We start from the raw sequence: 10952 nt of genomic DNA on the forward strand, positions 1-10952 counted from the left end.
ATAGCCAGGTGGTGGTACACGCCTGTGGTTAGTAGCCAGGTGGTGGTAGCTACTGAAGACGTTACTTTTGGGGGTGAGGCAGGAGGATCGCTTGAGCCGGGGAGGTGGAGGTTGCAGTGAGCCATTATTGCATCACCACACACCAGTCTGGGTGACAGAGCAAGACCGTCTTAAAAAAAAAAAGTAAATGTGGAAAAACATTTATGAACAAAGATATCCATTGCCCCAAACTGGAAACCCAAATGTCTAACAGTAAAAGAACGGCTGCTGTAACAGAATGTCTTAGAAAAAACAGCCAGGTGCGGTGACTCAAGCCTGTAATCCCAGCACTTTGGAAGGCCGAGGTGGGTGGATCACGAGGTCAAGAGATCGAGACCGTCCTGGTCAACATGGTGAAACCCTGTCTCTACTAAAAATACAAAAAATTAGCTGGGCATGGCAGCGCGTGCCTGTAATCCCAGCTACTCAGGAGGCTGAGGCAGGAGAATTGCCTGAGTCCAGGAGGCGGAGGTTGCAGTGAGTTGAGATCGCTCCATTGCACTCCAGCCTGGGTAACAAGAGTGAAACTCCGTCTCAAAAAAAAAAAAAAGAAAAGAAAAGAAAAGAAAAAACAAACAAGGAGGCCAGGCATAGTGCCACACACCTGTAGTGCCTGGATACTTTGGAGGGTGGATTGCTTGAGTTCAAGAGTTGGAAAACAGCCTGGCAATATGGCGAAACCCAGTCTCTGCAAAAAAAATACAAAAATTTAGCTGGGTGTGGTGGCACACCTTCGGTCTCAGCTACTTGGGAAGGTGAGGCAGGAGGATCGCTTGAGACCAGGAGGTGGAGGTTGCATTGAGTTGAGATCATGCCACTGCACTCCAGCCTGGATGATAAAGCCAGACTGTCTCCAAAAAAAATCCAAAAGGCTGAGATGGGAGAATTGCTTGAGCCCAGGAGTTCAAGATTGTAGTGAGCTATGATTGCATCACAGCACTCCAGCCGGGTGACAGAGCAAGAGTCAGTCTCTTTAAAAAAAAAAAAAAAGAAGTTAAAATGATATAATAAATGCCAGGCATGGTTGCTCACACCTATAATCCCAGCAGTTGGGGAGGCCAGAGCAGGAGGCTCACTTGAGCCCAGGAGTACAAAACCAGCATAGGCAACAAAGCAAGACTCCAGCTCTACAAAAATAAAAATAAAGATAAATTAGCTGAGTGTGGTGGCGCATGCCTATAGTCTTAGCTACTCAGCAGGCTGATGAAGGAGGATCACTTGAGCTCAGGAGGTCAAGACTACAGTGAACTATGATTGTACCGCTGCATTCTTGCATCCTGGGCAGCAAAGAGCAAGCCCCATCTCTAAAAAATAAAATAAAATAAAAATTTAAGTAAAATTAAAAGGCGAGTTTAACAACATGGCAAAAAGTTTACTGGGCATCTTTTTGCCTATAGTAGAGCCAGCCATCTAAAAACAGTTCAGGCCTGGGCTCTGCTACCTGTCAGCTGCGTGGCCCTGGGGCGGGTCCCTCACACTCTGTGAGCCTCATTTGTCAAGCCACCTGGTGCTGTGTGTGCTATGGATGGTAGCTGTCCTCAAGGAGGTGCTCTTCAAGGGGAGTGTGGGTGTCCAGATCCTGGTGTAGGGGAGGCACTGTGTGCTCCCTGGCCCATGAGACGGGATTGGGTTTGGGGGCCAGGGCAGGAGGAGGGGCCCGTCACTGGGGGAAACGGCTCGTGGTGGAGCAGCTGAGATGCAGCTGGGCCTGTGGCCTGGAAGGCAGTCTTGTGGGTGCCTCCTCCCCCAGCCCACAACTCAGGTCTGCAGCTGGGTCCTGCCTCCTTCTGAGTGGGCCATGGCTGGCACATGGCTGCTACTTCTCCTGGCCCTTCGGTGTCCAGCCCTACCCACAGGTGAGCCCCCTCTTTGCATCCCTCTCTGGTCCTCCTTAGTCTGCCCAAGCCCATCCCCTCATTCTGGACCTCCGTGGCTATTGGTGGGTTGCAGGGAGGAAGAACAAGAGCCCTTTAGGGACCCCTGGGGAGGGTCTCACCCACTATACTCTTCCCACTGTACTCTTCTTCCCAGCCACCTTGCTCTGGGGACCCCACGTCCTCCTGCCCTGGAGCCCACAGTGTTGGTAGGGAGGCTGCCCCTCTTAGAGGTAGAGAGGAATGAGAACAAATTGGATGAGCATCCACAGCAGGTGGGGTTAGGGGAGCCAGGGTGTGTGATGTGATATGCAATGATGGGACATGGGTGACATTTTGAGGTCCTGTCCTGTCCTTCTTGCCCTCTGGGCACTTGTCCTAGTCCAACAGGACTCAGGGTGTCTCAAGTTCACTCCCAGCTCCCCCTTATCAAGGGGCTCAGGATAGGTCCCAAGGCCTCTTCCCAGAGTATTTACCCCCAGCCCTCCCATGATCAAGGCTGGGGCCAAAGGAATCATGCTTTGAGGGGAGAATTCCAGCTTCATCTAGAAGCACGTGCATGTGTACATGTGTGTGGTGGGGGAAGGTCCTTGACTTTTGAGTCAGGGTGGGGTCTCCTTGATCTAAAGCTGGCCCCAAGTATCTCACACACACTCCATCATTAGAGAGAAAACACACTTATGTGGATGTCTGCACCCAGGTGAGAAAAAAAAAAAAAAAAAAAAAAACTTTCCCATGGCAGAAGGCCTGAACTCCGGGAAGGAAGTAGCCAGGGTAAGCAGGAACAATCCTGGGAAGCTTCATGGAAGAAGTGGAAGCTGAACTCAACTTGAGGAATGGCTCTATCTCTGTAACTGAAAAGACTCTGGACATTGAGTCCTGGAGCTCTACTACCTTTGCAATGCCTTATTAATATTAATATTGATAATTGCACTAATACTTCTCTGCCAGGGCATTTTACACTTATGGCCTTTACTCTTCACAACAATTTTGCTAGGCTGGTGTTATTAACTCCATTATATTATTATTATTATTGTTTATTAAGTTTTTTAGAGTCTCATTCTGTCTCCCAGGCTGGAGTGCAGTGGCACCATCTTGGTTCACTGCAGCCTCCACCTCCCAGTTTCAAGCGATTCTCCTGCCTCAGCCTCCCCAGTACCTGGGACCACCTATGGGTGCGCACCATCACACCCGACTAATTTTTGTATTTTTAGTAGAGATGGGGTTCCATCATGTCGGCCAGGCTGGTCTTGCACTTCTGACCTCGTGATCAGTCCACCTTGGCCTCCCAAAGTGCTGGGATTACAGGTGTGAGCCACTGTGTCCAGACAAAAAAGTGTTTGGTTTTTTTTTTTTTAAAAAAGAGTGAGCCAGGCAAGGTGGCTTGCTCCTGTAATCCCAGCACTTTGGGAGGCCAAGGAGGGTGGATCATGAAGTCAGGAGTTCAAGACCAGCCTGGTCAACATGGTGAAACCCAGTCTCTACCAAAAATACAAAAATTAGCTGGGCATGGTGGCTCATTCCTATAAACCCAGCTACTCAGGAGGCTGAGGCAGAAGAATTGCTTAAACCCAGGAGGTGGAGGTTGAAGTGAGCCAAGATCATGCCACTGCACTCCAGCCTGGGTGACAGAGCGAGACTCCATCTCAAAACAAAATAAAACAAAACCTACAGAAAAAAGTTGAGAATTAAAGAACAAATACCCATGCACACTCCACCTAGATTAACAAATATTTAACATTTTGCCATATTTAAATCAGACTTTTCAGAAAAGAAACAAAAAGTTACAGATCAATTTGAAACCCCTCTAATCTTATTCCACGCCTTGTTTCCTTCCCTTCCTCCCCAGAGGCTGCCACACAGGGTACAGGTATTTGTTTACACATCTACTGGCTTTCCCATGGAACTGAGTTCCTTGAGGGCAGGGACAATGACTTACCGAATGTTGTATCTCTAGTTCCTGGCACAGATATCATAGACAAGTGGATGGAAGGAGAGGTGGGCGGATGGATGGACAGATACACAGATGAAAGACAGAAAGAACAGATGGAGGATAGTTGGCTGACAGACGAAGGGATGAATAAATAGGTGAGTGAATGAAAGGATAGGCAGATGGAGGGAAGGAAGTGTGGCTAGATGGAAAAATGCAGAGGGAGGGATGGATGAGTGTCTAGAAGGACAGGTAGGTGGATGGTGGAAGGATGGATAGATGGAAAGATAGAAATGTAGAACCCTAGCCTACAATGCAATGCTGGTCTGGGAGGCCACAAGCTGGTCTAGCACCCACAGGTGCATGCTCTCTTGCAGGTGTGGGCGGCACACCCTTTCCCTCTCTGGCCCCACCAATCACGCTACTGGTGGATGGGAAGCAGAAGATGATGGTGGTCTGCCTGGTCCTCGATGTTGCACCCCCTGGCCTTGACAGCCCCATCTGGTTCTCAGCCGGCAATGGCAGTGCCCTGGATGCCTTCACCTATGGCCCTTCCCCAGCAATGGATGGCACCTGGACCAGCCTGGCCCACCTCTCTCTGCCTTCTGAGGAGCTGGCATCCTGGGAGCCTCTGGTCTGCCACACCGGGCCTGGGACCGAGGGCCACAGCAGGAGTACACAGCCCCTGCAGCTGTCAGGTGGGGATGGAGCCTGGGTCTTTGTGGATGCTCTCTGTCCCCTTCCACTCACCAGGATATGATTGGAGGGAGGGCAGGCTCCAGGCCACAAAGGCGTGAAAGGTGTGGAGTGCAGAGCCTCCAGGTCAGGTGACACCTGGGCTCAGGGGGGAGTGGTCTCAGAGCCGTGAATTCTGGGATTTGCAACTGCAATACCTGTATGAAATCCAGGCTCTGCGGCGTGGCTTCCAAGGATAAAAATGCCTCCTTCCACCTAAGATTCATTATACACACATAGATATATCACCCCGTGTACATGACACCCTATAAAGACAAAACTAATTAAATAACAAATCACTACCACTTATTGAGTGTTTATTCTGTGCCAGGCAGTGCTCTACACACTTTACATTTATGAGACAGGTCATATCACTCCCTCAATTTTACAGACACGGGGAGGTTAACTAATGTGTCCAAAGCCAGCTATTTTTTTTCCCCTCCACTGTATTTTGAAATAGTAAGCCTTTTTTTTTTTTTCTTTTTGAGACGGAATCTCACTCCGTCACCCAGGCTGGAGTGCAACGGTGCGATCTTAGCTCATCACTGCAATCTCTGCCTCCCAAGCGATTCTCTCGCCTCAGCCTCTGGAGTAGCTGGGATTACAGGCGCCCACCACGATGCCTGGCTCACTTTTTTGTATTTTTTAGTAGAGACAGGGTTTCACTATGTTTGGCCAGGATTATCTCAAACTCCTGACCTCATGATCCACCCGTCATGGCTTCCCAAAGTGCTGGGATTACAGGCATGAGCCACTGTGCCTGGCCATAGTCAGCTATTATTTTCACTGACCAGATGACTTACTTCCTCTCTGGGGATTATCTCAGTTTTGTCATCTTCCAAATGAGAATGTTTGTTGACTAAGTGCCCCAACTTCCAAAGAATGCTATGAAGATGGTCAGTTCCTTATCTGAGAGTGCCAGGCACCCCAACCTCACCCGGGCCTAGAACAGGGGACAGTGCAAAATGAGGGATATTTGGGCCCTCAGAGGACTTGCAGCAAATGGGCTCAAGTTCGCTGCTGGCTCGCTTGTCCATTCACCTCGAATGCCTTGACAGCCACCCTGTGCCAGGGCCTGGGCATACCACTGGGGATGCCCTCCAGAGTGCATGGCCCATCGCCAAAACTCATTCCCTTCTCCTTGGCCAACAGGAGAGGTTTCCACAGCCAGGACCTGCCCCCAGGAGCCTCTCAGGGGTGAGTACTTGGGGCAAGGAGTGGGGAATAAGAGGCTGGGACCCGGACTTTGGGCCTGGGGGTTGAAGGATTCAGCTCTGGCCTAACGGGTCCTGCACTGGGGGTTAGTGGGTATCCCATGTAGAGGCTGTCATGCTAGGTTGGGGCACTGGCTGGCTGGGCCTCAGTCTACAAGAGGATAAGATAAGGGTAAATCGGCTGGGCGTGGTGGCTCACGCCTGTAATCCCAGCACTTTGGGAGGCCGAGGTGGGTGGATCACTTGAGGTCAGGAGTTCGAGACCAGCCTGGCAAACATGGTGAAAGCCCATCTTAAAAAAAAAAAAAAAGGCCGGGCACGGTGGCTCAAGCCTGTAATCCCAGCACTTTGGGAGCCCAAGGTGGGTGGATCACGAGGTCAAGAGATCAAGACCATCCCGGTCAACATGGTGAAACCCCGTCTCTACTAAAAATACAAAAAAAACATTAGCTGGGCATGGTGGCGCGTGCCTGTAATCCCAGCTACTCAGGAGGCTGAGGCAGGACAATTGCCTGAACCCAGAAGGCGGAGGTTGCGGTGAGCCGAGATCGCACCATTGCACTCCAGCCTGGGTAACAAGAGCGAAACTCCGTCTCAAAAAAAAAAAAAAAAAAAAAAAAGAGATCGAGACCAGCTGGGCTAACATGGGGAAACCCCGTCTCTACTAAAAATAGAAAAATTAGCTGGGCGTGGTGGCGTGCCTGTAGTCCCAGCTACTCGAGAGGCTGAGGTATAGGAAAATCACTTGAACCCGAGAGGCGGAGGTTGCAGTGAGCTGAGATCGCACCACTGCACTCCAGCTGGGTGACAGAGTGAGACTTCATCTCTTAAAAAAAAAAAAAAAGAAAGAAAAAGAGAGAAAGGAAAGAAAGAAAGAAAGAAGGAAAGAATTCGAGCTAGTTACTCTCTGCATCAGATGCTAATTCCTGCCTGGCCCCGACTCCCACCTCCATGATTGTTGGGGAATAAAATAAAATGAAGGCTAGGAAGGTATTTCTTATTACCAGTAAGAACGGAGGTTAGACACCGGGAAGGACTTGCCCTGGAGGAGGGCGTGAAGAGGACAGGCAAAGGCAGGGGACAAGGCCCTCTCTTCCGTGGACGCTCTCTCCTGGGGTCGGGGCTGCGGGATCCTCCGAACTCCTGAGCAGCTCTTCCTCGCAGGGATGCCTGGCCGAGCGCTGCGGCTGGGGGCGCTGCGGCTGCTGCTCTTCAAGCTGCTGCTGTTTGACCTGCTCCTGACCTGTAGCCGCCTACGCTGCCCCATGGGCCCGCCGCCTTCCCCTACAGCTGCCACCCGCCTGCGGGCCCTTGCCTTCCACCAACTCCACCTGGCCACGAAGACAGCGGGACAAGAGGCCACCAGCTCACCCAGGCCCTTAACTTGGGACCGCCGCTGGGGTGACAGCCCTCTGGGCTGGGAACCCGGGAGCCCAGTCTGGGAGGAGGGATCTTACCCCACCAGTTACCCCACCTGCCCAGCACAGGCCTGGTGCTCATGATCTGCCCTCAGGACTCCTTCCTCGGGTCTTGGAGCATTTTTTGCATGTGACCAGCCTCCTACTCTGTAGGCTGGAGCTAGGGGCAGGGGCCTGCCACCCCTTCAAACCGTGTGAAGCTGGGTCTCTCCCATTGGACAGGGGGCCCCTCAAGAGTGGTGATCCACCCAGTTACAGGGGCTTTTGGGGTATGGATGATTGAGAGCATTAAAGAAGAACCCGAATGACACAGCAGATGAAAAATGTTTGAATTCATGTCTATCCTGGAGGAGGGAATTTGGCAGAGTTAGAGGTAGGAGAAATCCAGGAAAGCTCTCCAAGAAGAGGGCTTCCTGAGACAGAACTTGGGAATTGCAAAGTGGGCCTGGCAGTTGGGAAGGCACCTGTCCCCTCAACTATCTCCACCCTCCACAGCCAGGCACAGGGCAAGGCCCCCTCTTCTCTTTACCCTGGCCCAACCTCCCTGAGGGGTCAGGGCAGAGAGCCCAGGAACCCAGGAAGGTGGGTGCTGGGCCTGATGTGAACTCTTGTACAGACTCGACAGGGGTGAACAGGGCCAGGGTTTCCGGGGAACAGGATCGTTTTTGATGCCAAGAATATGAGATGTTAATTTCAAACTTACAGGCTAATAAGTTAAGAATTATTATTCATTTGACAAATATTCTTTGAGCATCAACCCTTGGCCAGGTACTAAAGAGCTCTGGCTTTTTTGGTTTGGTTGTTTCCTAAAGAAGATTCTTGCACTGACAGAGTATGAGGCTTCCACAGTAGAGTGTAACTTGTGTGTCCCCTGCTTGCCCAGCGCTGGCAGGAATTCCAGCCTTTCCCAAGGGTTTTCCAATAGGAGTCACCCCAAGAGACTCTGGGTGCTCTCATGCAAATCCACCTGTCCCTTGGGCCCCATAGGGTAGTCTGCAGGATCAACCTTAGTCTTCCTTCTCCCAGGGTGGGGATGGAGAACTATGTCACAGCACTCCCCAACACATGGTTTCAAGGACACCCTCAGTTTCCCTGAGCCTCTGTGCTCTCTCAGCTACTGTTCCATTAAAATCCTCACTGCCAGGCCTGGCACAGTGGCTCATGCCCATAATCTTGGCACTTTGGGAGGCCAAGGTGGGCAGATCATGAGGTCAGGAGATCGAGACCATCCTGGCTAATATGGTGAAACTTCATCTCTACTAAAAATAATACAAAAAATTAGCCAGGTGTGGTGGCAGGCACCTGTAGTCCCAGCTACTCCTTGAACTCGGGAGACGAAGGTTACAGTGAGCAGAGATATCGCCACTGCATTTCAGCCTGGGCAACACATTGAGATTCCATATCAAACACACACACACACACACACACACACACACACACACACACAAAACAAAAAAACCCTCACTGCCTCCTCCACTACTCATCTCTCACCAGCCTGTAAGGAGATTCTCCCACTTGTTTTAGGGATTCGCGGGTGGTGGTGGCTGGGGGTTGGACATCCCCACAGCTTCTAGGGATGAATCTGTCTGCCACCCCTACAGGGCATGATCCTTCCCTGACACACAGACTCAGGGAGGGGCCCAACTATAGCCTCAGACTTTCTCTAGCCATTATCCCTTCCCAGCTGTCAGCCCAGATGCTGAGCCTAGGCCTCTCAACCTCCACTATCAGGCTAGCTTAATCTTATTTCCCAGGAGGGCTTCTGAGCCAAGGTGAATTAAGGGCCATGGCCAAGCTCTAAGCCTACCCAAGTCTTTTTTTTTTTTTTTTTTTTTTTTTTTTTCGAGACGGAGTTTCGCTCTTGTTACCCAGGCTGGAGTGCAATGGCGCAATCTCGGCTCACCGCAACCTCCACCTCCTGGGTTCAGGCAATTCTCCTGCCTCAGCCTCCTGAGTAGCTGGGATTACAGGCACGCGCCACCATGCTTAGCTAATTTTTTGTATTTTTAGTAGAGACGGGGTTTCACCATGTTGACCAGGATGGTCTCGATCTCTTGACCTCGTGATCCACCCGCCTCGGCCTCCCAAAGTGCTGGGATTACAGGCTTGAGCCACCGTGCCCGGCCTTTTTTTTTTTTTTTTTTTTTTTTAAAGACAGGGTCTTACTCTGTTGCCCAGGCTGCAGTGCAGTGGTGTGATCTTGACTCCTGCAATTTCTGCCTCCTGAGTTCCAGCAATTCTCCCACCTCAACCTCTTGAGTACCTGAGACTACAGGCAGGACCCACCGTGCCTGTCTCATTTCTGTACTTTTTGGTAGAGACAGAGTTTTACCATGTTGGCCAGGCTGGCCTTGAACTTCTGACCTCAAGTGATCCACCTGCCTCGGCCTCCCGAAGTGCTGGGATTACGAGTGTGAGCCACTGTGCCCAGACTGAGCCTACCCAAGTCTTATCAAGCCTAGAAAACATGGAGGACCTCAAGAGGGTGTCCCGATCTTGTGCACTGTGGATTCCACATGCCACAGCCCTGCCTATCCAAAGTGCCTTGTTACCAACACAATTGTTTTGAACAAGAAGCTAAGGTCAGAAAATGACAAGGCTTGGGCCTCAGTCCTTTGAAGTTTTCATAAAGTAGCATGAATATTCAACCTCTAGGAAGGAAACAAGAAGGTATCAGGGAACAGGGTTTTATGACCAATTTGCAGACAACTTCCCAGAGAAGCAACTTTGGTCTGTGAGTGACTGTAGGACACTGAGGAGGGCCACGTGGTCTGCTTGGGTCAGGTCCGGCTGGGCCATGGAGTTGTTGCCTGAAGAAGAGCCCCAAACCCAGAGTGCTCTTCTCTATTTTTGTTATTTTTATTTAGTTGTTTATTTTTATTTATTTTTTCCCAGACAGAGTCTCACTCTGTCGCCCAGGCTGGAGTGAAGTGGCACGATCTTGGCTCACTGCAACCTCCGCCTCCCGGGTTTCAGCCACCACATCCAGCTAATTTTTGTATCTTTTAGTAGAGATGAGGTTTCACCATATTGGCCAGGCTGGTCTGGAACTCCTGACCTCATGATCCGCCCGCCTCAGCCTCCCAAAGTGCTGGGATTACAGACGTGAGCCACCGTGTCCGCCCTGCTCTTTTTTTGTTTTGATTGATTGATTGATTTTGAGATGGGGGTCTCGCTATGTTGACCAGGCTAGTTTCAAACTCCTGTCAAGCAATTCTCCCATGTTGACCTCTCAAAGTGCTGGGATTACAAACATGAGCCACTGCACCTGGCCTTTTTTCTTTCTTTTTCTTTTTTGAGACAGGGGCTCACTCTTTTGCCCAACCTGATCGCCAAGTCCTAGGCTCAGGTGATCCTCCTGCCTCGACCTCCCAAAGTTCTGGGATTACAGGTGTGAGCCATTAAGTGTTCCTCTTAATGACACAGCAGATGGGAGTTTTACTGAGTACCTCCTTGTGCTAGGCACCTTGCTGTTGCCGGGGAGGTGGAAGGGAGATACAATCCTTCATCAGCCAAATTCCTGCCGATGGGAGCTCAGAATCAAGATATAAATAATAGGGCAGTAAAAGGGGCTGGGATTACATACAAAAAGAACATTAATGCCTAAACTTTTTACAATCTGCTCGATAAGCTTCAATTCCATTAACCTATTTGAGCTTCCCAACAAAAGGCCAAGTTGGCACAGCAGATAGGAGGATCATTTTGTCATACAAATAGAAACAGGCTCAGAGAGGAAGTCATT

The 10952-nt window shown here is 50.6% G+C and overlaps 1 protein-coding gene across 1 annotated transcript; it reads left to right on the forward strand.

The window, feature by feature from the left end:
• The first annotated feature begins 1786 nt into the window (after nucleotides 1-1786).
• On the forward strand, nucleotides 1787-7408 carry PTCRA (pre T cell antigen receptor alpha). Its single transcript, XM_074397096.1, is given in 4 exon segments — nucleotides 1787-1895; nucleotides 4221-4541; nucleotides 5731-5775; nucleotides 6912-7408. Coding segments are annotated over 4 exon segments (921 nt in total). The 5' UTR covers nucleotides 1787-1837.
• The last annotated feature ends 3544 nt before the right edge of the window (nucleotides 7409-10952 follow it).

The sequence above is a fragment of the Saimiri boliviensis genome, chromosome 4 (genome assembly GCF_048565385.1).
Source record: "Saimiri boliviensis isolate mSaiBol1 chromosome 4, mSaiBol1.pri, whole genome shotgun sequence".
In the NCBI taxonomy this organism is placed as follows: domain Eukaryota; kingdom Metazoa; phylum Chordata; class Mammalia; order Primates; family Cebidae; genus Saimiri; species Saimiri boliviensis.